This window comes from Felis catus, chromosome D1 (assembly GCF_018350175.1).
Source record: "Felis catus isolate Fca126 chromosome D1, F.catus_Fca126_mat1.0, whole genome shotgun sequence".
Lineage (NCBI taxonomy): Eukaryota > Metazoa > Chordata > Mammalia > Carnivora > Felidae > Felis > Felis catus.
The window spans coordinates 107,318,258-107,343,016 of NC_058377.1; the positions used below are offsets into that span (position 1 = coordinate 107,318,258).

A 24,759-nucleotide genomic window follows, 5' to 3' on the forward strand; every position below is an offset into this window, starting at 1 on the left:
TTCGTAAATAACCCGGATCCGATCCTTTCAATGGCATGACTTTCTCTCTTGACAGCCCGGTGGTGTTTCATGGCCCAAAGGCCGCCACTTTGTGACAGGCTGGAGATGGGAGATGGCTTCCTACAGGGGACGGTTCATGCAGGAAACAGGAGTTGGTGGCTTTTCTGGTTTGAACCGAGCTTCCCTCCAGATGAGGGACACTTCGTGGTGGCGGAGGGCGGTGGGGGGGGGGGGCAGGGGGCACGGGCCCATTCCTTCCTTGCTTCCTGTGCTCACTGGGAACAAAGGTGGGGCCCCAACTGGAACCCTCCGCATGTTGGCAACTCGCTTCCTGCACCCAGCGCCAGCCCGCCCTGGGGAGGGGCTGAGCCCGCCCCACTCCTGATAAGGAGGTGCAAGGGGCTGCCCTCTGAAGGAAGCTCCAGAGAGAGAGAAGAGGGGGAAGGAAGCACTCACTGATCTGCAGGTGTTTAGACTGAGGCCGGGAGTGGGCGGTACTCCAGCCCCCACACCTGCAGCCCCCGAACCCTACCAGGCAAGGTAAGTGGGGCGGCGGCTGAAGGCCCAGGGACCCTTTCCTTCACCCTCCTATGGCCCCTCTGCCCACATGCCTCTCTCCACGGGACACTCTGGACTTTCCACCACCCTAAAGAGGCCGTGGCTGGTTTGGGATGTTTGGATCTGAGCTTTGGGCCAGGGTTGGACGTATCTCCTGACCTGGGTCCACAACTCTCTCCAGGGTGGGCAGCTGCCACCCCTCCAGGGTGGGCTTGGGGGCAAAATGGGAGCCGGGGAAGCAGAGAGGGGTTGTGCCGGGCCCTGGCTTCAAGCTGAGTGATCTTGGGTGAGCCCCCTTCTTACTTTTACCCGGACTCAGTCTTCCTATCTGGAAGGTGGGAGCGGGTCGGACAACACCAATTCAGCTAAACCACCGGTAATGGCGAGGGGGCCCGAGGCTTGCCTGGAACAAATTGGCACCCGTGTCTTGGACCCGTGATGCTGCCATGACCTACTGGCCGCCCGTCCAGGTCACCACGGGGCCCCCTGGACTTGGACACGGGCAGCCTAGCAGGCCCCGGCACCCTGCCCACGTTGCCTCCTTCCCACCCTCTGTAGAGTCGCCGCAGCCATGGCGGGAATGAAGACGGCCACCGGCGACTACATCGACTCGTCCTGGGAGCTGCGGGTGTTTGTGGGAGAGGAGGACCCGGAGGCCGAGTCAGTCACCCTCCGGGTCACGGGGGAGTCGCACATCGGCGGGGTGCTCCTGAAGATCGTGGAGGAGATTAGTGAGTGAACCGCTGCCCCCGCTGCTGACCTCAGCACCATGGGGCGGCTATAACTGGGTCCCCGGGCACTTCCGGGCCATCTGACTGTGCAGCTCTCGATAACCCTGCCGCAGTGACTCAGGCACCACCTTAATCATCTGGTTCCAAAAAAGACATTTCCCCAACTTCCCCTCCCTCCCGCAGTCTCCCTCCCTTCCTCCCACCCTAGCTGGTTCTGCTAAGTCCCCAGGGAGCAGACCTGGCCCCAGTCTGTTCGCCCACTCCTAGGGGCAAGAGGGGCCTTGCCCGGGCCGAGGCAGAGGTGCCATTCAGGGTCTGAGGGGAGACCAGGCCCGCTCCCATACCCTCTCTGCAGGGCGGAAGCCCTCAGCAGGCTGGTGACAGGCCTGGCCTGGGTGGGAAGGCCCTGCCCCCACAGGAAGTTACAGCACAGCAGCCTGTGGTACCAGGCAGGCGTGGAGAGGAGCGGGGCTAGTGACATGGGGGCTTCTCGTCCCCTTCCCCTGCTGGGGAGAGGGGCTGCCCCTTCCTGGGCGGGCAGCAGGCACACCCCCAAAAGGCAGAGCGGGAAGGCAGGCCCATGATCGTTTCAGCCAGGAGACCTCTGGGGCCTGGGCCACCTGCGGGTAGGGTGGGGGGGGCGGGCAGGCTTCCTCAGACCCAGCCACCCCATCACGTGCAGCCTGGGAGGCAGATTAGTTGGCTTGTGGACGGACGGGCCCCCCGCCCCAGGGACAGCCTGGCCACAAGGTTGAGGTAGCAGGGGGCGGGGGGGGGGGTGCGGCTTCCAACAGGCAGCACCCAGGAGGCCGTGAGAGCAGAAGTGGGGAACAGAGGGTCCCTCAGGAGATTGGGTGTCAGACCAAGAGGCCGACGGGCCCGGGCTGAGCCAAGGCAGAGGGGGCGAAGAGACGGGGCCCCAAGGGAAGACCTGGTCGGCTTCCTGGCGGGGCACGCGAGCATGGCGAGAGGCCTAAACGAGGAGTCAGTCAGACAGACAGACAGACAGGCAGACCTGATCCCTCCACGCACTGCTGGGCCCACCGGGGAAAATCCCTTCGGCTCCTGTCCCCCGCAACGGGGACGTTGTCCCCACCCCTCCTAATCCCGCTCATTCCTTAGTGTATCACTGTCTACTGGGGCTCAGTCCAGCCAAACCCCGTGCCCCGAGTGTGGCCCGGCAGGTGAGACTGACCCCACAGCCGCCAGGACAGGGGGAGAGACAGACGGCACGGGGCCTGGAGCCAGGACAGGGAGACTCCCCAGGAGAGTCCCGACAGGGGGCCCATCACCGGGAGGGCAAGGAGTGATGTTGGAGCATGGGGGTGTTCCAAACTGGGGCCTCCAGGCCAGGGAGGACGCCCGGAGTGTGACCCGAAGAGACTGGGGTGGTCGCCGGTAGGAGTTTGGACTACCCCGGAGGTGGCAAGTGGCCACCGAAGGGCCTTTCAGTGGCTAAGGCTCACACGTGGACAGGCCCCTCAGGTAGGGAGTGGGCTGGAGGCAGGGAGACAAGGCCTCTTACCGTGGGCAGGGAGCATGGGCAGGAGGGTGAGATTGGCATCGATTAAATGCGGAGGCTAAAAGTGAAAGAGACAGAGCTGAGGCCTGGCAGGGAGGTCCTGTCACCCGTGCTGAGAAGTCAGCAAGCGGGGAGAAGAGCCTCTGTCCAGCATCAGGCAGAGTGAGTTTCACCCACCACGAATGCTTGAGTCAGGCGCAAGGCCTGGTGAACAAGTTTCTGGAATGGCCAAAGCCGGTGGGCGTGTGGGTTTCTGGCCTGGGGCACGGGGCGGGGCCTGACCCTGAGGTGCCGTGAGTTTGGGGATCGGAGCAGGAAGACGAAGCTGTGGACTGGACGAGCCCCGGGAAGAGGCCGTGGTTGGGGAAGGACGGGGACCTGGAGCAGGGAAGGACGGGGGGCAGGCTGGGGTAAAAGGGCCAAGGAGGACAAAACACGAACCAAGGGCAAGAGGAGATGGGGGAGTGGGCGCCACAAAACCAAGAACAGAGCGAGAGCAGAGGCTCAAGCGTCTTGAGAGGTGGGCCAGATGGAGCCAGAGAATCTCTTGCATTTAAGCAGCTCTGTGACACTAAGGAGGGAACTGGAGGGAGGGCAGGGGCCAGTGCGGGTGGAGAGGGAGACCTGCGCCGCTGGTGAGAAAGGACTGGGCACGTCCTAGGGGGCTGGGCCCATCCCCTGTGCTCACCACACCTCAGCTCCCCGTCCTGGAGGGAGATGCGTCCCCTGTCACCAGCTGCTGCACAAGAGAAGTCTTCACATTTCTGACTGTATCCTCTTGCGTCGGCATTCACGCGCCTGCGTCAGACGTCACAGACACCGCGTAGGCGTCGTTCGGTGCCCACGGGCTCGGAGTGATGACTGCCCACACCTCACAAGCTAGAAAACTGCGGCCCAGAGAGGTTAAGGCCTCGGCCAAGGTCACAGAGCTCGTAACCAAGAAATGTTTCCGGAGTGCCCGCTGCCGCGTGCCGGGCACAGTCCCAGGCTCCAACAGGGCCTCTGCCTCCTGGGTTCCCAGGAAGGCCGGCGAGGTGCTGGATGGGGGGTGGGGGAGCCCAGTGGGCTGGAGGCACTAAGATCGGGGCACCTGGATCTGGGTTGGGGGGCTTCCCCTGGGAAGTGAGGTCGCGACTGAGTCCAGAGAAATGAGCAGGGTCAGCCAGCAAAGAGCTATTCCGCCGTGACCTCAGTCCTAGACCCCAAGCCAACCCAGCCTGGCCCGCCCTTGCCTTGGGCCGGGGAGGGACCGCGCTTGTGCTCAGCGCCTCCGCGGCTGATGCACATCCCCTTCCCCCGTGCCCCCCCAGAGCGCAAGCAGGACTGGTCAGACCACGCCATTTGGTGGGAACAGAAAAGACAGTGGCTGCTGCAGACCCACTGGACACTGGACAAGTACGGTATCCTGGCTGATGCCCGCCTCTTCTTCGGACCCCAGCACCGGCCCATCATCCTGCGGCTGCCCAATCGCCGCGCCGTGCGCCTCCGGGCCAGCTTCTCCCAGCCCCTCTTCCAGGCGGTGGCTGCCATCTGCCGCCTCCTCAGTGAGTCCCCTGCTGCTTCCCCACCTCCCACCCCCATCTTCCACCCTGCAAGGTCCTGCGAGGGGCCAGGTCTCCCTGCTTTACAAGGCCCAGTCACTGTCACCTTGTCCTTACGGTCCTGTTCCCTATCCCGCCTGCAGGGCCGTGACCTGCCCCAAAGTACCCAGGAGTGGAGCGGGAGGTCACGGGGCAGGTCCCGGGCCCCTGCTGAGGTCCCAGCTCCCCTCAGGTATCCGGCATCCTGAGGAACTGTCTCTGCTCCGGGCTCCTGAGAAGAAGGAGAAGAAGAAGAAGGAGAAGGAGCCGGAAGAGGAGTTGTATGACCTGACCAAGGTCGTCCTGGCTGGGGGTGAGCACAGACAGGCGGGGCCGACCGGGGGCTGGGCACCGGCGCCGGGGGCCCCTGAGGCCTGTTTGACCCCGACCTGCCCTCCAGGCGTGGCACCTGCGTTGTTCCGGGGGATGCCAGCCCACTTCTCAGACAGTGCGCAGACCGAGGCCTGCTATCACATGCTGAGCCGGCCGCAGCCACCGCCGGACCCCCTCGTGCTGCAGCGCCTGCCTCGGCCCAGCTCCCTGTTGGACAAGACCCAGCTCCACAGCAGGTGCACGGCTGGCCGGGTCTGCGCCCCGGAGCCATGTCCCCTTGTGTCCGGGCTCCCACCTCCAGGTCCATGCCCTCCCCTGTATCCTTGCCCCAAATCCATACCTCCTGTCTCCGGGCCTTTCTTATATGCATGCTTGCCCCCAAGCCCCCTGCCCAGCCCCCACCGTGCCCCGGAACCTTTCCTGTCTCAGCCCTGACCTCTGCCCTGTGCTGTGGGCCAGGTGGCTGGACTCGTCGCGGTGCCTCATGCAGCAGGGTGTCAAGGCGGGGGACATGCTCTGGCTTCGCTTTAAGTACTACAGCTTTTTCGACCTGGATCCCAAGGTGCGCTGGGTCGGGGCGGGGGGGGGGGGGGGGCTGGGTCGATGAGACATGGGGATTTAGGGTCGGGGGTCTGGGCTCCGGGAACGCGAGAGACTCCTAGGGCGTCTGCCAATCCACGCTCCTGTTTATTAGCTCCGCCAACAAGGTGCTGAGCCGGGACCGATGTCGGGCCTGGCTCTCAGGGGGCTGTCAGGCAGGTAATGACCGCAGAGCAGTGTAGACAGCGGCGAGTGCCCCCAGCAGCCTGCTCCGGTGGCAGATACCTGGCACCTGTACTCAGACAAGGCTTCCTGGCAGCGGTGACGCTGTAGGTTTCGGTGGGCAGGGGCGAGGCTTGGCGGGCAGGGGCTGCGTGTGTCTCCCCCTCCCTGCCCGCCGTCCCCACCGGCGATCGACGGGCTCCATGCGTCCCTCTCAGAAACTGTCAGGCCCCCACACGTGCTCCCTTACCTGTGACCCCTTCTCTTGCCCCCCCGCCCTTTACTGCAGAACTTCTAAATGCTGTTTTCAGTGTCCTTGCTCCCCGGACTCCTGCCTCCTGGTTCCAAGTCTTTCCTATGGGTGCTCCTGGACTCCCTCTCTCTCCTCAGTCAAATCTGTCCTAGCGTCTTCTGTCCCCATCCACACAGTGGAAGCACACCTGCTGCTTGTCCGCTGCTCACTGGGAGCTGGGGCGAGGCGGGCTGGTGGGGGGAGGGGGGTGTCTCCAGATGTCCTGTCCGGGCTCCCCCGGTCTCCTCCTGTCCCCGCGGCCTCTGGGGGTCAGCAAGCCCAGAAACTCACTCCTCACCCATCCTCCCACCTTTCATGGAGTCGTTAGGAAAGGCCGCACTTACACCATTCTGGATCCTTCCCTTTCCCTCCCTCCTACCGCATCCATCTTCGCGTCCCCGTTCATCAGTCCCTCGAATGAAAATCCCAAACCACCTGCTTTTCGTCTGTGTCACGTGGGTTGGCGCACTCCCCACCCTCCACACCGCACCTAGAATGAGCATACCCTAGGGGTCAACTCACAACTATGGCCGCTTACTGCCCCCCCCCCCCCCCCGCTGCCCAGCCCCCAGGCCATTGCCTGATCTGGTCCCTGCGCACCTATCTGTCCCCCTTCCTCCCCTCTACGCTCAGCCCCTCCGTCTCCTGGGGATTTGTTGTTGTTTCCTTCTGTTTCTCCTGCCTTTCTTTCCTTGAGCGGTTTCCATGATTCCATTTTATCTCCTTTCTATGAGTTTATTTAGCTATACTGAAAAACTTTTTTTTTTTTTAAAGTTTACTTATTTATTTTGAGAGACAGATAGAGAGTGAGCAGGAAAGGGCAGGGAGAGAGGAAGAGAGAGAATCCCAAGGAGGCTTCATGCTGTCAGTGTGGAGCCTGACCCTGGGCTCGAACTCACAAACCGTGGGATCATGACCTGAGCCGAAACCAAGAGTCGGACGCTTAACCGACTGAGCCACGCAGGCGCCGTCCCACCCCCGCCAAAAATCTTTTGAGTGGTTGCTTTAGGGGTTATAGTACACATACGCTATTACTATCCAATAATATTCTACCACTTCTGCACAAGAACCTGACAACAGGACGGTTGTATGTCCCCTCCCAGCCTCTATATTCTCGTTATCACATCCTTGGATTCTGCTTGTGTCAAAGCCTGCGAGACATTGCCATTCTTGTTGCTGTCATTATGACGGCTGTATCGAGCAATAATTCACATACCGTATCCTTGGTCCATTCAGAGTGTATAACCCAATGGTTTCTAGTACATTCACAGAGCTGGGCAGCCATCAGCACATTTTGTAACCTTTTCATCACCTCCTCCAAAATCATCCCCATCAGCAGTCCCTCCCGTTTATTCCTGACCCTCAAGCCCCAGGCAGCTCCTAGTCTCCCTTCTGTGTCTCTAGATTTGCCCTTTTCAGACGTTTCATATAAAGAAGATCTCACAATGTGTGGCTTTTTGTGACTGGCTTCTTTCCGTTGGCATCACGTTTTCATGTTTCAGCGTGTTTCGCTGTTTTATTCCTTTTTATTGCAAAATGGTATTTAAAAAAAAAAACAACTGTAATGTTTATTTTTGAGAGAGAGAGAGAGAGCGCGCGCACATGAGCAGGGGGAGGCAGAGAGAGAGGGAGACACAGAATCCGAAGCAGGCTCCAGGCTCTGAGCTGTCAGCACAGAGCCCGACGCGGGGCTCAGACTCACGAGCTGTGAGATCGTGACCTGCGCTGAGGTCAGAGGCTTAAGCGACAGAGCCACCCAGGCGCCCCGCAAAATGGCATTTCGTTGCGTGGGTATGCCACATTTTATTTCTCCATTCAGCAATCACTAGATGTTTCGTTTCCCCCCGCCCACGTGTTGGCTATTAATGAATGATGCTTCCGTGAATATTCACATACAGGTTTTTTTTGAGCGGTCCTGTCTTTTCATTTCTCTTGGGTGTACATCTAGGAGTAGAACGGTTGAGTGGCCATCACTATTATTTTTTTACTTTAACCAGTCAGTCGTTTTTTGTGAAACCTGGTGTTTTGTGATAGCTGGAGATCCCCAGGCAGGTTGGGAGAAATGATGCACAGAGGGGCGCCTGCCTGGCTCAGCTGGTGGGGTGTGTGATTCGTGATCTCGGGGTTGTGAGTTCGCACCCCCCCGTGGGATGTAGAGGTTACTGAAAAATAAAATATTAGGGGTGCCTGGGTGGCTCAGTTGGTTGGGCATCCAACTCTTGATATCGGCTCTCTCAAAATAAATACACTTTTGAGCATAAATAAGTAAAGTAAAATCTTAAAAAAAAAACAAAAAAGAATCCCCGAGATCCTAGATACCTGGGGACCCTTTACCCAGTGTCCACAAACAGTATCAAAACGAGGATGTTGACATCAGAATAATCAAGATTCAGTTCCATCAGCCAACTGTCCTGTAAAGACATTTTTAAAAATATAACAGTCTTTTATTTCTGCCCACACATTCACCGTTTCCTGTCTCTTTATTCCTGTGCATAGATACAGATTTCCAGCTGGTATCATTTTCTGTCCGCCCGAAGGACTTCCTTGAACATTTCTTGTGGTGCTTGATCTACTGGTGATGATTCTTTTTCAGCTTTTGTATGTCTGAATAACTCGTTATTTTTGCCTTTGATTGGGAGAGCTCGGTGTAGAATCCTTGGTTGACAGTTTTGTTACTTAACGGTCCTCTAAAGAAATGTCCCCACACCGTCCTGTGGCTTGCGTGGCTCCCAGCAGGCTCCCCTGTCATTCTTTATTCATGTGTATGTAATGTGTCTTTTCTCCTGACTACTTTTATGATTTCTGAATCACTGTCTTAAAACAACGTGGTTATCATGTGCCTTGGTTCCCTTCAGGTTTCTCATGCGTGGGGTTCAGTGAGCTTCTTGTATCTGTGAGTTGACAGTTTGAGTCAAATTTGAAAAATTATATATATATATATATATATACATATATATATATATGGGGCAGAGAGAGAGAGGGAGACATAGAATCGGAAGCAGGCTCCAGGCTCCAAGCTGTCAGCACAGAGCCCAACGCGGGGCTTGAACTCACAAACTGCGAGATCATGACCTCAGCCGAAGTCGGACGCTCAACCGACTGAGCCACCCAGGCGCCCCAAATTTGAAAATTTTTGCAGAGATTTCTTCCTGCCCCCTCTCTTGATGAGATTCTAATTATATAAACTATTGGACTACTTAGGATTGTCCCACAGCCCACTGATGCCCTGTTCGGTTTTTTTAGATGTCTCTTCAAGTCTTATTTTTTAAAAAAAAATTTAATATTTCTTTATTTTTGAGAGAGAGAGAGAGAGAGAGAGAGAGACAGAGACAGAGAAAGAGAGACAGAGCACAAGCAGGGAGGGGCAGAGAGAGAGGGAGACACAGAATCTGAAGCAGGCTCCAGGCTCCAAGCTGTCAGCACAGAGCCCGATGTGGGGCTCGAACTCACGAATTATGAGATCGTGACCTGAGCCGAAGTCGGATGCTTAACCGACGGAGCCACCCAGGCGCCCTGCCTGGTCATTTTTCATTTGATGCCAGACAATGCAATCTTTTTATGTTCTTGGGTGCTAGATTTTTTTTTTTTTTATGTAGTCCTTTAACTATTTTTAAACTTTGTTTAGGGCTGAAGTTAAACTACTTGGAGATAGTTCAATCCTTCCAAGGCTTGCTTTGAATATTAATTAGACAGGACAAAAGCAGCCGCTCATCTAGGGCTAATTTACCCCATTACTGAGACAATTGCCTTCTGAGAACTCTTCCCAATGTGCCATGCATCATGAGGTTTCTCTAATCTGGCTTTTGGGGAGCGTGAACTATTTCCCCCCGTAGGTTACTGCTGGCAAATGTTCCACCTGGCTCCTTTCAAATGTTTCTTTTCCCATCAGCTTTGGGTAATTTCCTTCCACACATACGTCGATCAGTGCTTAGCTAAAGACTCAGGAGGAGCCCTCTGCTGATCTCCGGAGCTTTCTCTCTGGGCAGCTCTCTCCTCTCCAGTCCTGTGTCCTGTGAAATCTAGCTGCCGTGGACTCACCAAATGCTCAACTCTATTTCTTCAGCTCGGGAAATAGGCTGGGCTCTCTCTGGGCAGTAAGCAATCTGGGGCAATCTTAGGATTCACTGTGTTTGTTTCCCTTCCGTCGGGACCACTGTTCTGTGTGGTCTCTTGTCCAGTATCTAAAATCCAGCGACGGGTCTTTGTTGTTCTCTTTGTTTTTATTTTTTTCGAGATTGTATTTGTAAGTAATCTCCACATGCCTCGCGGGGCTTGAACTCACAACCCCGAGATCAAGAGTCCTATGCTTTGCCAATGAGCCAGCCAGGCGCCCCTGTTCTCGTTTGTTTTTAAAACAAAAGTTTAAAAACAACATTTTCTTATAGTGCACAATTGTTATATTTTATTTTCTTATTTTTCTATTAATTGTGCACAGTTAGAAGAGAGACCCCCTCCCCACATGGCTCTCTGGATATTCTCTACGTGGCTGTGGCTTCTCCTTTGGGGTGGATCACGTTAGGTAATCAGTCAGCGTCATTGTTCTCTTGGAACCGTAGAGTGGGATCCCTGCACAGCTACTGTCCTCGGACTGCCCTTGTCTATTTCCTGGGAATTCCTCTACTGGACTTCTTGCTTCCTGAATCTTCTGTGTTCCTCTGTTGACTCGTTCCTTCATTTTTTTTTTTAATGTTTTATTTATTTTTGAGAGAGGCAGAGACAGAGACACAGAATCCAAAGCAGGCTCCAGGCTCTGAACTGTCAGCACAGAGCCCGACGTGGGGCTCGAACTCACGAACCACGAGATCATGACCTGAGCTGAGGTCGGATGCTTAACCGAGGGAGCCACCCAGGCGCCCCTCACTCATCATTCTGAATGAAACATATGTTTCAGCAGCTTCCCCTAACCCGATAAAGGCGTTGAAATCCTGCATGTCTGAAAAGTTCACTACTCTACCCTCACGTGCGTGATAGTTTGGCCAGGTGTAGAATTCTAGGTTGGAAACATTCTTCTGCCACATCTGAAGCCACCTTCCCCTCGTCCTTCCGGTTCTCGGTGTTACTATTGCGGAGTCTAGTGCCATTTTTATTTTCAGTCCTTTCGTCCGAGACCTTTTTATTTTTTCTTGGACGGGGAGGGGAGGTACCAGAAGCTTTTAGATCTTCTCTTTATCTCATGATGCTTTGAAATCTCTTAATACTATGTCCTAGTAAGGATCTGTCTTTGTTGACTGACCTGCACGCTTGCTGAGCCCTTTCAAGTCAGAAACCTGAGTCTTTCAGTTCTGGAGAAATACCCTAAATAATCTCAATCATTTCCTCCCCGCCAGTTTTCTGTTCCTTTCTGCTGGAACTCAGTCGATATTAGACCCCCTGGATTGATTCTTCAAAGAAAACAGTGTAGACATTTATCGTGTCTTTGTCATTTTTCAAGGTTCTTTCTTTCTTTCTTTCTTTCTTTCTTTCTTTCTTTCTTTCTTTATTAAATATTTATTTTTGAGAGAGAAAGAGACAGAGCATGAGCGGGGGAGAGACAGAGAGAGAGAGAGAGAGAGAGAGAGAGAGAGAGAGTCATAGAATCTGAAGCAAGCTCCAGGCTCTGAGCTGTCAGCACAGAGCCCGACACGGGGCTCGAACCCACGAACCGTGAGATCCTGACCCAAGCCAAAGTCAAATGCGTAACGGACCGAGCCACCCAGGTGCCCCTAAGATTTTTTATTTGTAAGTAATCTCTACACCCACTGTGGGGCTCAAACTCACAATCCCGAGATCAAGAGTCGCACACTCTACCAACTGAGCCAGTCAGGTGCCCCTTGTTCTTTGTCATTTCTAAGTTTGTTGTCTTTTTGCTTTACTTTCTGGACAGTGCTTTGACTTATCTTTCAAACGATGTGTTGAATTTTTAATTTCTGCAACTACATTTTTACGTTCTAAGAGCTCTTATCTTCTGAGTGTTCCTTTGTAAAGTTTTTTTTGTTTTTTGTTTTAGTATAACATGCTTTTAGGGCAAGGTACAAATGTATCCAACACATCAAGCAACAGGACTTCACCAGCCCCCAGAAGCCTCCTTCCTAACACTTCCAGGCAGTATCTCCCATGGTTGGGGCGGCACTAAGATTAATCCTCACACGATAGATGGTTTTGACTGTGTTGAAATCTACATCAATGAAATCACGCAGTTGTCTGGCTGTTGTCACTCAGCATTATGTTTGTATGATTCACATGCTTGTATGTTACACATAGTTGTAGCCTATTCTCTCTCATTGGTGTGCGACGTTCCTTTATGTCAATATACCCCAATTCACTGTCCGTTCTACTGCTGATGGGCATTGCACAATCTCCACATTGAGACGATTATGAATAAGGATGCTATGAACATTCCTGTAATGTCTTCTGGTGAACATATGCACACATTTCTGCACACACTTCTCAGCAGGTGCATGAGAATGTCCCTTGTTCCACAACTTTACTGGCACTTGGTATTTCCTCTTTTTTTGTGGTAACCGTTCTGGTAGGTGTGTAATGGTCCCTCGTATGGTTTTTTTTTTTTTTTTTTTTGCTTATTTGTTGTTTTTTTAACAGCTTTACTTAGCTGTAACTCACATGCCAACAAAATCACCCAGTGTAAGCATGCCGTTCGATTATCTTTAGCAAATTTACACAGTTGTGCAGCCATCACCACAATCAAGTTTTGAGGGAGGTATTTCATCACGCCAGAAATTTCTCTAGTACTATTTGTAGTAACTGCCCCTCCCACACCCAACCCCAGACAACCACTATGTGCTTCCTATGTGACTTTAATTCACATTTCCCTGATGACTAATCAGGTGGAGCCCTTTTTCATATGGCTACTAGCCATTTGGATATCCTCTTTTGTCAAGTTTCTGTTCAACTTTTTTTTTTTTGACAACTTAAGAAAAATGTTTGTTTATGTTTATTTATTTTTGAGACAGAGAGAGACAGAGCATGAATGGGGGAGGGTCAGAGAGAGAGGGAGACAGAGAATCCGAAGCTGGCTCCAGGCTCTGAGCTGTCAGCACAGAGCCTGACGCGGGGCTCGAACTCACGGACCGTGAGATCATAACCTGAGCCGAGGTCGGATGCTTAACAGACTGAGCCACCCAGGCGCCCCTTTTCTGACAACTTTTAATGTTGAATTGCATATCTTTCCTATTGCTTTATAGGAGGTCTTTGTATAGTCTGTACATGAGTAATACTTTGTCAGATAAGGGTATTGTGACTGTCTTCCCACCCTGTGCTTTGCCTTTTCATTCTCTTGATGGTTTATTTTGATAAAAAGACCTTCCTAATTTTAATATAATCTGCCTTCTATTTTCAAATATTTTTTTTCTTTTATGATTGATATCTTTTGTGTCCTGTTTAAGAAATCTTTTTGTTGGGGGGGGCGGCGCCTGGGTGGCTCAGTCGGTTGAGCGACCGACTTCAGCTCAGGTCATGATCTCACGGTTTGTGAGATCTCTCTCTCTGCCCCTCCCCTACTCGTGCTCTGTCTCTTTCTGTCTCAGAAATAAATAAACATTAAAAAAAAAAGAATAGGGGCGCCTGGGTGGCGCAGTCGGTTAAGCGTCCGACTTCAGCTCAGGTCACGATCTCGCGGTCCGTGAGTTCGAGCCCCGCGTCGGGCTCTGTGCTGACAGCTCAGAGCCTGGAGCCTGCTTCGGATTCTGTGTCTCCCTCTCTCTCTGTCTCTCCCCTATTCATGCTCTGTCTCTCTCTGTCTCAAAAATAAATAAACGTTAAAAAAAATTAAAAAAAAAAAGAATATATATTTTTTTAATTCCAAGATCACAAAGATGTAGCCCTACTTTTCTCTAAAAGCTTTATTGTTTTAACTTTAGTATTTAGATCTGCAGTCCAGCTGGAGAGACAAGTTGACCAATGGAACCACAGAGAGTCAGAGAGAGACCCATACGTTTATATTCCCCTGACTTAGAACAAAGGTGACCCCAGGGTCACTGGGAACGGATAAATGAATCAATCAATGATACTGGGTCCATTGGATGCCTATATATGTATTTTTCATGTTTATTTATTTATTTTAAGAGGGAGAGAGGGAGTGAGCATGAGCAGGGGTGGGGCAGAGAGAGAGAGAAAGAGAATCTCAAGCAGGCTCCACATCCAATGCTGAGCCCAACACAGGTCTCGATCTCATGACCACTAGATCATGACCTGAGCTGAAATCAAGAGTCAGAGGCTTAACCGACTGAGTCACCCAGGCGCCCCAGGGTACCCATGTTAAAACAAACAAACAGACAAATAAATATCCACGTACAAATATCAATTCCAGCTGGACTGCAGTCTTAATTACTACACCTTTATAATTATGCTCCTTTTAAACACAGCATCCTGTTCTTGTTTTAGGAGCGCAGGATTTTGTCTTTCTAAGGATTTTGACTGGTTGAAGTTTTCTTCTGCTCCCTACTGATTCCATTTCCTCTAAGCTCTTTCTCTGCTGTTCGTCTTGGTCCCTGTGGTTGACGTCAGCAGCTTCCCTTACACGCGGGTGATCCCTGCCTGCCCTTTCGTGGTGAGAGGCAAGGCTCCGGGAAGCCCCTGAAAACCCGGAGCGGGTGAATAGAGGCTGGCACTCTGGGGGCTTCCTGGGGGCGCTGGGGTAAGGATGCCATTTTTTGTAAGGGGTTTCTCTTTGGCTGGTCAGTTTCTCAGCAGTGAACCCTCGGATCTCCCGACTGGGAACAGAAGGCTCACTGCCAATGTCTTAGGCGACCGTGGGACTTGGGGGAGTCTCACCTTCCAGAGCGTCAACTTTCTTCCTCTGTTTCTAGCACAGTGCCGTCCCTCGCCCAGCTGTGCCTAGACTGTCTCTGGCTCACCATCGCCAGAGCGTAAATCTCTCCTCTGCCAGGTGCCTGGCTGTCACTGGGCTGCAGGGAGTGGGGGCACCGGCTCCCTTTAGACCCCTTCTGCCGTCCTCACGGCAGCCCACCCTCACCTCTCGGCCGGAGGATCCCGGTGGGGAGCCTGTCAGGGGCCGCCAGGTGCCCTGGATGCCTCTGTCCAGATCTGTGTTCTTTTTGCTGTTTGTTCTCTGCCTATTTTCAGAACTCATTAGTGCCTCTACCGCAGAACAGGAGAGGGGAGACGGGTAAGCAATCCCGGCTCTCTCTCTCCCCGTAACTCAGTTCCCGTTCCCGCTTTCCATCTTCCAGAATGTCGTCCGCATGCCTCACCGGCAAGGATTCCCGCTCCCTTCGTCCCTTTGGGTTGACCCTTTTTACGCCTTTGCTGTCAGTCGTGGCGGGTTGCAGGGGGACCACGGGCTTGGTCTTCTGACCCGTGAGCTTTGCAGTCCCTGTTCCTTCTTTCTGGAAGGTTCTTCCCATCACTCTTCCCGTCAGTGGCCCAGGGCCATCCTTCAGGCCGCAGGGCAGTCCGACATCTCCTCAAGGACAGCTCCCCTGAATGCTTCCTCGCGAGGAGCTCCCTGCATCCCAGTTCCATCCTCTGTCATCGCCATCGTCCCCGTGGTGCCCTTGTCCAAGGGCGTGAGTGAAAGGCCCCATGGAAGCTACTTCCTTGATTGCTTTTATCGAGGTCTTGAATCCCCTTATTCATTCATTGATTGGTTTACTCGGTCCCCCTTCTGCCCCCACGGGCACGCAACAGACATGCAGTCGACGTTGGTCCGGGAAGCTTTACAGAGAGATCGGTGCCACTTGCCCGGGCAGGCCATACGGCTGGAGTTGGGGGTCTGCTGCCCGTGTGAGGCCGCTAGGCGAACTTGGCACTGTGCAGGGGGGCAGGGCTGGAGGCTGAGGCTCAAGGGGTCCGGGCGCACAGGGTGCCGGGGGCACTTGGCACCTGACCAACCCAGCCTCCCCCACCCCTGCCGCAGACGGACCCGGTGCGGCTGACCCAGCTGTACGAGCAGGCGCGGTGGGACCTGCTGTTGGAGGAGACCGACTGCACCGAGGAGGAGATGATGGTGTTTGCAGCCCTGCAGGTGCCCGGCGGGCCAGGGGACCTGGGGGGCCGGGGCGCGGGCCAGACCCAGGGCAGGGAGGGTCTTCCGGGGTGGGGCCCCGTCTTCGGGACACCCCACTTAGGGCCCTGTGGGCTCCTGGGCTGCCCACCCAGCCCTCCCTGGCCATGTGCCCCACCCAGTACCACATCAACAAGCTGTCCCAGAGTGGGGAGGCGGGCGAACCCACCGCCGCAGACCCCGGGCTGGACGACCTGGACGCGGCCCTGAACAACCTGGAGGTGAAGCTGGAGGGGTCGGCGCCCACAGACGTGCTGGTGAGGAGGAGCCCGGGTCGGGCTGGCGTCGGGGTCAGGGTCGCGTGCGGAGACCTGGCCCTCCTCTGACTCCTCTTCCCCCCCCCCAGGACAACCTCACCACCATCCCAGAGCTCAAGGACCATCTCCGGATCTTCCGGTGAGTTCGGGCCCAGGGTCGGCAGCGCCGCTGGAGGGGGCCCAGTGTGGAGACAGAGCACACAGCCTGTCACACACCTGCCTCACCCTCAGGCCCCGGAAGCTGACCCTAAAAGGGTACCGCCAGCACTGGGTGGTGTTCAAGGAGACCACGCTGTCCTACTACAAGAGCCAGGAGGAGGCCCCGGGGGACCCCATTCAGCAGCTCAACCTCAAGGGTGAGTGAGGGCCGCCGGGCTAGGACGGGGACAAGGGCAGGAGCTGGCTGGGGGCCCACCTGGCCCACCTCAGTTTCCCCCTCGGGGTAGAGGGCAGATACCCTCTGTCCTGAGGCACTGTGCTGGGCCAGCATTCTCCCAGGGACCTCTCAGGCAGGCCCCCCCCCCCAGCCTCCTACGCACCCCTTCGTCTCCCTCTAGGCTGTGAGGTAGTCCCCGACGTCAATGTCTCGGGCCAGAAGTTCTGCATCAAACTCCTAGTACCCTCCCCCGAGGGCATGAGTGAGATCCACGTGCGATGCCAGGATGTAAGTGAGGGTCTGGCAGGGGTCAGCCCCGGGCCGAAGCCGGAGTGGGGCTGGGGACAGGGCCGGGGGGGCCGAACCAGAGCCCGGCGAGCCCCTCACCACCCTCCCCTGTCCCTCGCACCCCAGGAGAAGCAGTACGCCCACTGGATGGCCGGCTGCCGACTGGCCTCTAAGGGTCGCACCATGGCAGACAGCAGCTACGCCAGCGAGGTGCAGGCCATCCTGGCCTTCCTCAGCCTGCAGCGGACGGGTGGCGGGGGCTCAGGCAACCACCCCCCGGGCCCCGACGCCTCTGCCGAGGGCCTCAACCCCTACGGCCTTGTTGCCCCACGCTTCCAGCGGAAGTTCAAGGCCAAGCAGGTGCCAAAGGAAGTGGGTGGGGGGAATGACCACGGCTTTTACCTGGCCACCCTTGGCCCCTGGATCTCCACGGAGCCTTCCTCTAGAAAGCCACGTGCTCACTCGTTCCGTCTCCTACCCTTGTCCTTGAGACGGAGCATGCTGGTCCCCACCCCCTGGGAGGGGTCACGCCGGGCCCGGCTGCTGAGTGGTGCGAGGGCGCCCAGTGGAGGCCCCGCGCTGGGCCCCGCCCCTGCTCCAGGCTCAGCATCCGGTCTCCCTGATGGGGACAGGCAGGGGGTCTCAGGGACTTCGGGGCCGCCCCTCACCAATGTGGTCCCGCAGCTCACCCCACGGATCCTGGAAGCCCACCAGAACGTGGCCCAACTTTCGCTGTCCGAGGCCCAGCTGCGCTTCATCCAGGCCTGGCAGTCCCTGCCTGACTTTGGCATCTCCTATGTCGTGGTCAGGTACGGGCCCCGCCCCAGCCCCCCTCTGCCCTCCCCTCCTGCCTGGAGAGGGGCACCCCCGAAGCCTCCCTTCCTGCTCTGTGCGGGCGCCCCCTGGGTGCCCTGCCCTCCTGCGCCCCCGCAGCAGACACCAGAGCAAGAGACCAGGCCAGGGGGGCAGGAGTCCCAGCTCCTGTCCCAGCTCTGCCGCAGCCCGGTCCCTCTCGAGGCCGCGGTCCGCTGCTATGACACCGAGTGCCCTCTGCCCGTTTTCCCAGCCTGCAGAGACAGCCAGGCAACAGATGACGACGGTACCCACAAAAGTCGTTACCGAAAGGCCTGGACACTTTGCCTGACGCTGCCTAGAATGCTAGTATAACGATTAGATCAGTTAACCCTCGTCTTCCAGAAGAGGAACTCGAGGCTCAGAGAACCTAAATGACAGGAGCACAGCGTGCTCCGGAGCACGGCACCGGGCTATCTGGGGTGGGGGGGGGGAGGGGCTCTGGGGCCCGTGCAGGGCAGGGCTCTTGCTCACACTCTGTCCTCCCGGGGGAACTAGGTTCAAGGGCAGCAGGAAGGATGAGATCCTGGGCATCGCCAACAACAGACTGATCCGCATCGACTTGGCCGTGGGCGACGTGGTCAAGACCTGGCGCTTCAGCAACATGCGCCAGTGGAACGTCAACTGGGACATCCGGCAGGTGGGCCCGGAGTGGGGACGGGGCGGGGTGGCCGGGGGGGGGGGGGGGGAAGCAGGGGGCGCGGCCAGGGGTGGGGCCAGACCACAGCGGCCAGGCCAGACCCAGCCAGGGCAGGACAGGGGCTCCCCCACCAGCCCCTCTGACCGCTCACTCTGCAGGTCGCCATCGAGTTTGACGAGCACATCAACGTGGCTTTCAGCTGCGTGTCTGCCAGCTGCCGCATTGTGCACGAGTACATCGGGGGCTACATTTTCCTGTCGACAAGAGAGCGGGCCCGCGGGGAAGAACTGGACGAGGACCTCTTCCTGCAGCTCACAGGAGGCCACGAGGCCTTCTGAGGCCTGTCTTATTGTCCCCACTTTGCTCACTACCTGCTCTGGCCACTCCTAAGCCCACACCCTCTCCAGACAGGCACTGAGCTGGGCACGCTCCCCTGCTGTCAACTGGCTTCGTGCAGACCGGGGACCTAACTGGACCAGACTCTGCCATCCCCCGGGGGCCAGAGAGGGTGGGCTATGAGCTCGTACGATGCCCACCCTCTCCTTGTCCGAGTGGCCGAGACCAACACCCCCGACCTAGCTGGAGTCCTGAGCACATCAAGAAGCCCGGCTGTAGCTACAGGATGATTCATGGTTTCCAACTGGAATTCCTGTTTTGTCATCTTTCTACATTCCTTTTTTTTTTTTTTTTTAATAAATATTTTATTGTTGGGTCATCCTTTTTCCTCTGGCGCTGTGCTTGGGGCCACTCTGACGCTCGGTCTCTTCATCACCAGCCAAGGACAGGGACTTTCCTGAGAGAGACAAGGGTTGGTGAGGGAAAGGGAGACCTCAGTCAGCCTGGGGCTGGGAGCTGGCAAAGAGGAGAGGGCAGAGGGCACAGGAGGGCGCAGGGTGGTGGTTCTCACGGGTAGGGCGTAACTGCAGGGCCTCCTTGAAGTACTTGGGAAGCAGGAAGCCATCGGCGTTCCCCGGAGTCAGGATCACCCCGTTGGCAGAGCGGAAGAAGGGGACCCCGTCTGCAGACAAGGCCGGAGATGTGACTCATGCCTTCTCTGAAGCCCTAGGGCAGTCCCTGCTGTGTCAAGACTCACCTGCCAGGGCCAGGGGCCCATCGATGAACACGGCCACTTCGCAATTTGGCCGAAGGCCTGTGGAGACAATTGGAGCTGGGACCTGGGGCGCTCGGGGTGGCAGTCTCCAAACTTGGGCAGGCTCAGTGGGAGGTCCCGGGCTCGGTGCGGGGAAGGGGTTACTGCACCACGCAGAGTATATAGTGGCCTCGGACAAGAGGAGCTATGCCTGGGGGTAGCTTGATCCTTGGGAGAGGGACCTGGTAGGAGAAAGTGGGTGGGAGTAGCTGGGGAGGGGCACTGACCACTGATGACACCGGGGTCCCCAGGCAGTCCTGGGGCCAGGTGGATATGTGTCCTTCCCCGGCAGGACAGGCCCTCGAGCAGGATGGAAGGCCAGTGCCGCCAGAATGTGCCATGGACGAGCGTCAGGGGCAGGGCCTGGGGGGTCTCCAGGGGCATCAGCTCCAACTCAGGTACCTGGGACGAGTGGGGGAATAGCAGTGAGACCCCCTCACAGGCAGGGGTCCCACCTGGCTCTCCCACGTGTCCCCTTAAGCCCCTACCTGCAGGGAGTGACCCTGATTGGCCCGGATGAGAGGGCCAGTGCTGGGGTCCCCTGGCTGCAGGGCGAACCGCTGTTTCTGGCTGGTGTCCACCACGCGCCGAACATCCTCAGCTGAGAAGCCGCAGAACTGGGGCAGCTGGAGGAGGGCATCCAGGGGCACGAAGCCATCTGCAGACAGGCAGGGTGCTCAGGCCTGGGTCAAAGTTAAGAGGGGGAACTCCAGGCAACCAGAACAGAGCCTGGGCCTGGGGGGGGGGGGAGGGGAGTCACAGGGGCTCATCTGTGTGACCTTCTGGCGCAGATAGGGAAACTGAGGCCCGGCAAGCAAGATTTGCCCAAGGTCACACTGTGTCCGCCACGGCTCCCGGGGGAAAAGGAGCCGCCGCGCTCCAGGCTCGTGGGTCTGCCCTGCAAAGCGGGCCTGAGGAGGGGGCCGGGGCGGAAGCTTCTGAGCAGTCCAAGACAGAGCTGGGAAGAGGAAGACAGACTAGCAGGCTCACCAACTCCGGTGGTGGCCGAGCAGCCGACCCTGAGGGCCCTGGGCACAGGGAGCGGCCAATGAGAAGCCGAGAAAGAAGGGGGCGGGCGCTTCCGCTTCAGGTGAACGGGCGGCCCTTTCTGGGCCTCAGTTTCCTCCACTTACATGGGAATGGGATCTGCCTCATGGAGGGTCACAAAGATAAAATGACCCTTTTTAGCATAGTACCCTTCCCAGAGTGGGTACTCAGTAAACACCAGTTACTTCAATACCCCCCAGTGCCCACTCCTGGGGTAAGTGTTTATTGGGCCACTGCACCACAGGTATCACCAGGCATGGCCTGGACAGAGGGTCCTCTCCCAGTTTGCTCCAGACATGATATTGGGCTCTGGGCCTCGGGGTTCCCTGAAAATGGAGAGGATGTGCCCTCTGTACCGTCCCCATAGGGCCATGGGGTAGGACAGCCACAGATAGGCTCATACTGCTCCCTCCCTCCAACCACTCCTCACCCCAGTCTTTAAGACTCTCACTTACCAGCCCTCATGGGAAGCCCCAGCTTCAGGGCCCCGTGACGCAGAGCGTAGGACAAAGCCTTGGACAGTTGCACATCTCGGTCCTGTAAGAGCCCAGAGGTGGCCCCTGGTCCCTGTAGTGCTCCTGCCCTGCTGCCCACCCTGAAGTCTGAGTGACCCACTGCAGAGGGAGACCAGAGGGAGAGGAATCCCTGTGCTCTCTGGGAAGAGTATGACCCATCAGCGCCCACTCCCATCCCCCCAGCATATTCCAGGGAGCCAGGGCTGAGTCCTCCTCCTTTACCCTCCCACCAAGAAAGGGGGTGGGGTGGGGTGGTGAGGGTGGAGGGGGCGCACCTGTTCCCGGGGTCTGTGAGCCCTTCTACCCCTGGGTCCTGCAGCTTCCTGCCTCCTTCCTCCAGGGGAGTTCATGGCTAAGACCTGCTGGGTACAGTGATAATGTGGGGACTGTTAAGGACCCTTTCGTGTCCCCACCCTGCCCAGCAAGTCACAAAGCCTCAGGATGTGAGAGCTGGGACAGGGACATTCAGCTCATTAAATTCACTTCCCACCCCCAACTCCTTCCTGCAAATAGGGAAACTGAGGCCCGGCAAGCAAGATTTGCCCAAGGTCACACTGTGTCCGCCACGGCTCCCGGGGGAAAAGGAGCCGCCGCGCTCCAGGCTCGCGGGTCTGCCTCGCAAAGCGGGCCTGAGGAGGAGGCCGGGCGTTCAGGCTAACGGGGCGGAAGCTTCTGAGCAGGCCAAGACAGAGCTGGGAGGAGGAAGACAGAGACTAGCAGGCTCACCAACTCCGGTGGTGGCCGAGCAGCCGACCCCGAGGGCCCCGGGCCAGGGAGCGGCCAATGAGAAGCCGAGGAAGAAGGGGGCGGGCACTTCCGCTTCAGGCGAAGGGGAGGAGCCTGCGGGCCGCGTCGGCCGGTGAGTGCCGGCTGGACGTTTGAGCTTCCGGACCCCGGAAGGGGTCCCGGCGCATCAGAGGTTGAAGGCAGGATCCTGGGTTTGGGAGAAATGGGCATAAAGGGGTGGCTGGACCCAGGACCGTGGGGTGCGCGTGAGTCCCAGGGATGTCTGGCTGCAGGGACCTCCGGGCTCTTAGGATAAGACACTTCACTGCCCAGGGAGTGGTCAAGGGGGTACAGAAGGGCTGGGGGTACACCTCGGGAGGTCTGTGGCAGAGGGGGCCAGCTGCCGGGGCCAAGGGTCGCTGTGGGGCTCTCAGGGTGACAAGCCCGGCTGTGTCCTCCCCCCAGAGCTGCCCCGTCCAGACTATGGACCCTGAAGTGTCCCTGCTGCTGCAGTGCCCCCCAGGTGGGCTGCCGGAGGAGCAGGTGCAGGCTGAGCTGAGCCCAGACTATGACCGTCGCCCACTACCAGGAGGGGACCAGGCCATCGCTGCCATCTGGGAGAGCCGGCTGCAGGCTCAGCCCTGGCTCTTTGACGCCCCCAAGTTCCGCCTGCACTCAGCCATCCTGGCACCCACTGGCTCACAGGGGCCACAGCTGCTCCTGCGCCTGGGCCTTACTTCCTACCGAGACTTCCTGGGCACTAACTGGGCCAGCTCAGCTGCCTGGCTGCGACAGCAGGGGGCCACTGACTGGGGTGACAAGCAGGCCTACCTGGCAGACCCGCTGGGGGTTGGCGCCACACTGGCCACTGCAGATAACTTCCTTGTCTTCCTGCGTCGCTCTCGGCAGGTGGCTGAGGCACCTGGACTGGTGGACGTGCCTGGTGGGCACCCTGAGCCTCAGGTGAGATGCCGGCCTGGGTGCAAAGGCACAAAGACTCAGTTCAGCTTTGTTTTCTTCATCCCTTAAAGGGGGGATTGGCCTAGTGCTTCTCTGAAAGTCTGCTCAGGGCAGCACCTCAGCCTCCCCACTGACCCTTATCCCAGGCCTGTGGGAAGCTAGGGAATGATGGGGAGGGGTGGGGGCTGGGGGGCAGAGGACCTAGCTGGATTTCTGGTTTTCCATCTGGAAAAGGTGGGCCCGGGTCGGGGGGTCACCAAGACTCAACTCTGTGCCTAACCAGGCCCTCAGGGCCAGCAAATATGTGGGGAGGCAGGCTGGGAAGAGATGGGGATAGGGGCTGAGCCTGACCTCTCCCAGGCCCTGTGCCCTGGTGACAGCCCCCTGCACAAAGACCTCCCTGGGGAGCTGGTGGTGCACGAACTCTTCTCCAGTGTTCTCCAGGAGATCTGTGACGAGGTGAGTGAGGAGGGGTGGCCCCGACAGGTGGGCAAGAAGCGAGGGGGTAGAACATACCAGAATTCCACAGGTGTGGGCTGGCGGGAGGGTCTGCAGGCATCTGGCATTGAGGAAAGAGCTTGGCTTTGCAGCTAGACACAAGTGGAGTGGAATTCTAGCCCCCCGTTTCTGCGTGCCTCAAGCTCTTCCGCTTTACAAGGAGAACAACGATAAATGTCTTGCCTATTTCCACCCACCACCCCGTTTGTTGATGAGAGGAGTAAATGAGAGTCCCAGTCACAATGAACTTGCCTTGGGTGACCTTGAGCGGTTGGTTGTTCAATATCTCAGGTTCTGCTTTCCCATCTGTAACATGAACATGCCCGGGCTCTGACATTCTGTGATTCTGGGCACTTGAACTGCAAGCTGTAAAATGCTGTAAACAAGGGTAACGTTCTCCCTTGAGAGGGGCAGGGATGGGGACGCTGGGCACTGACTGGTGGACCCCCTGCCCCAGGTGAATGTGCCGCTGCACACCCTGAGCCAGCCACGGCTGTTGGGCATTGCCCGCAATGAGACCAGTGCCGGCCGTGCCAGTGCCGAGTTCTACGTCCAGTGAGTGAGCTCTGGGGTGCAGGGTCCTGGGTCCTGGGGTAGGTGGGTGGCTGAGGGGAATGGCTGAGGCAGCTGGGGTTCCACAAGGACCCGCCAGGGACTGGGCACTCCCCACGCCACTCTCATGTCCTTGTGCAGGTGCAGCCTGACTTCTGAGCAGGTGAAGAAGCACTATGTAAGTGGGGGAGCTGAGGCCCACGAATCTACGGGAATCATCTTTGTGGAAACACAGGTGTGAATGAGCAAGATGTATCTCGCTTGGACAAGCTGCTGGTGTTGGGGCTTGTGTAGGCCTGGTGATCCATGGCTGTCTCCCCGGGGCTGGGTCAGATGAAGCCGCCACATCTTAGAGCTTTCCTCCAGGGCCACAAGACTTCACTGGGGATGCCCTCAGCCCAAGAGAGGTCCAGGAACCTCTACAGCCTCCTTAACGTGTCTCCCTAGGGACGGTGAAGTGCAGAGGGTTCTGAGGCTCAGGAACACTGGGCACGGCCCCTGCAAGAGACCCGAGGGCTGGACGTAAGGGAGTCTTACTTTCTCCCCACAGAGCGTGCGGAGGTTGCAGGAGACCGAAATGTGGGCTGAGCTCTGCCCCTCGGCCAAAGGCGCTATTTTCCTCTACAACCAGGTCCAGGAAGTCCCACCTGAGTCGCCCTAGTCCCCAGCCCTATCACAACTTGAAAGACAATAAAGGACTTTATTCTTGGATTCCATCGGCATCTGCTGTTTTCATGAGACAGGGAACGGGCGCTGGGAGAGATCTGGGTGTGGGAGAGAGACCGGGCGAGTGTCCTGGGGGGAAAAACAAAAACAAAGAAACCCAGCCTCAGTTTTTGCCGTCTGCAAACTGAGATGAGGGCCGTGCCTCCTTGCCCAGGCTGTGGTGAGGGTCCGGGTCTCCTATAGCTGCTTTATAAAGGACACCTCGCTGCAGAGCAGAGTAACAGGTATGTTCCCGGGACGAAGCCACAAAAGCGGGGCGGACAGCCTCACTGAGGACGGCAACGCCGGCGTCTTTCCGCAGGTCCGCGGGCCTCGACCTCGTTGGGTGGGCCCGAGGCGCCAAAGGCCAATGGGCGTGCGGGGGTGGGGCCTT

General features: G+C 57.1%; 3 protein-coding genes across 18 annotated transcripts; 2 read left to right on the top strand and 1 right to left on the bottom strand.

Annotated features, from left to right (window-relative positions):
- Positions 1-383: 383 nt before the first annotated feature.
- FERMT3 (FERM domain containing kindlin 3) lies at positions 384-18,927 on the top strand. Its single transcript, XM_003993551.6, has 15 exons — positions 384-540; positions 1,117-1,289; positions 4,122-4,355; positions 4,585-4,704; positions 4,792-4,960; positions 5,184-5,286; positions 15,653-15,760; positions 15,922-16,056; positions 16,146-16,195; positions 16,288-16,412; positions 16,614-16,720; positions 16,847-17,080; positions 17,405-17,529; positions 18,071-18,212; positions 18,371-18,927. Exons 2-15 carry the CDS (start codon positions 1,130-1,132, stop codon positions 18,548-18,550), a joined length of 1,992 nt encoding a protein of 663 aa, XP_003993600.1. The 5' UTR covers positions 384-540; positions 1,117-1,129; the 3' UTR covers positions 18,551-18,927.
- Positions 18,500-21,896, bottom strand: TRPT1 (tRNA phosphotransferase 1). Of its 6 annotated transcripts, none has more exons than XM_045039484.1 (9): positions 21,651-21,785; positions 21,200-21,286; positions 20,865-20,946; positions 20,649-20,735; positions 19,851-20,020; positions 19,590-19,764; positions 19,306-19,362; positions 19,120-19,230; positions 18,500-19,005 (listed from the first exon to the last, which is right to left on the bottom strand). In XM_045039484.1, exons 2-9 carry the CDS (start codon positions 21,272-21,274, stop codon positions 18,914-18,916), a joined length of 849 nt encoding a protein of 282 aa, XP_044895419.1. In that variant the 5' UTR covers positions 21,275-21,286; positions 21,651-21,785; the 3' UTR covers positions 18,500-18,913. The 6 variants fall into 6 exon arrangements, with proteins under 6 accessions (XP_044895419.1, XP_044895420.1, XP_044895421.1 ...); XM_045039485.1 differs by having other exon boundaries at positions 21,200-21,283; positions 21,651-21,767; XM_045039486.1 differs by lacking the exon at positions 21,200-21,286 and having other exon boundaries at positions 21,651-21,896.
- On the top strand, positions 21,679-24,371 carry NUDT22 (nudix hydrolase 22). 11 transcript variants are annotated; one of them, XM_019824700.2, is made up of 6 exons: positions 21,679-21,783; positions 22,116-22,613; positions 22,991-23,069; positions 23,566-23,663; positions 23,802-23,895; positions 24,211-24,371. In XM_019824700.2, the coding sequence occupies exons 2-6, from the start codon at positions 22,219-22,221 to the stop codon at positions 24,319-24,321; spliced, it is 777 nt and encodes a 258-aa protein (XP_019680259.1). In that variant the 5' UTR covers positions 21,679-21,783; positions 22,116-22,218; the 3' UTR covers positions 24,322-24,371. The 11 variants fall into 11 exon arrangements, with proteins under 11 accessions (XP_019680259.1, XP_006937521.2, XP_006937517.2 ...); XM_006937459.2 differs by having other exon boundaries at positions 21,680-21,783; positions 22,971-23,069; XM_006937455.3 differs by having other exon boundaries at positions 21,733-21,850; positions 22,971-23,069.
- Positions 24,372-24,759: the final 388 nt, after the last annotated feature.

Bases quoted from the DNA above. Each gene is read 5' to 3' on its own strand.
- FERMT3 (XM_003993551.6), top strand. From the start codon at position 1,130: ATGGCGGGAATGAAGACGGCCACCGGCGACTACATCGACTCGTCCTGG. The intron at 4,356-4,584 runs GTGAGTCCCCTG...AGCTCCCCTCAG, and splicing joins TGCCATCTGCCGCCTCCTCA to GTATCCGGCATCCTGAGGAA. The intron at 5,287-15,652 runs GTGCGCTGGGTC...CCCCTGCCGCAG, and splicing joins TTTTCGACCTGGATCCCAAG to ACGGACCCGGTGCGGCTGAC.
- TRPT1 (XM_045039486.1), bottom strand. From the start codon at position 21,881: ATGCCCATTTCTCCCAAACCCAGGATCCTGCCTTCAACCTCTGATGCG. The intron at 20,947-21,650 runs GTGAGCCTGCTA...GGGCTCTTACAG, and splicing joins CTCGGCCACCACCGGAGTTG to GACCGAGATGTGCAACTGTC. The intron at 19,363-19,589 runs GTCAGTGCCCCT...TTGTCTCCACAG, and splicing joins GGACCCCGGTGTCATCAGTG to GCCTTCGGCCAAATTGCGAA.
- NUDT22 (XM_006937459.2), top strand. From the start codon at position 22,134: ATGGACCCTGAAGTGTCCCTGCTGCTGCAGTGCCCCCCAGGTGGGCTG. The intron at 22,614-22,970 runs GTGAGATGCCGG...GACCTCTCCCAG, and splicing joins GTGGGCACCCTGAGCCTCAG to GCCCTGTGCCCTGGTGACAG. The intron at 23,896-24,210 runs GTGTGAATGAGC...TTCTCCCCACAG, and splicing joins TCATCTTTGTGGAAACACAG to AGCGTGCGGAGGTTGCAGGA.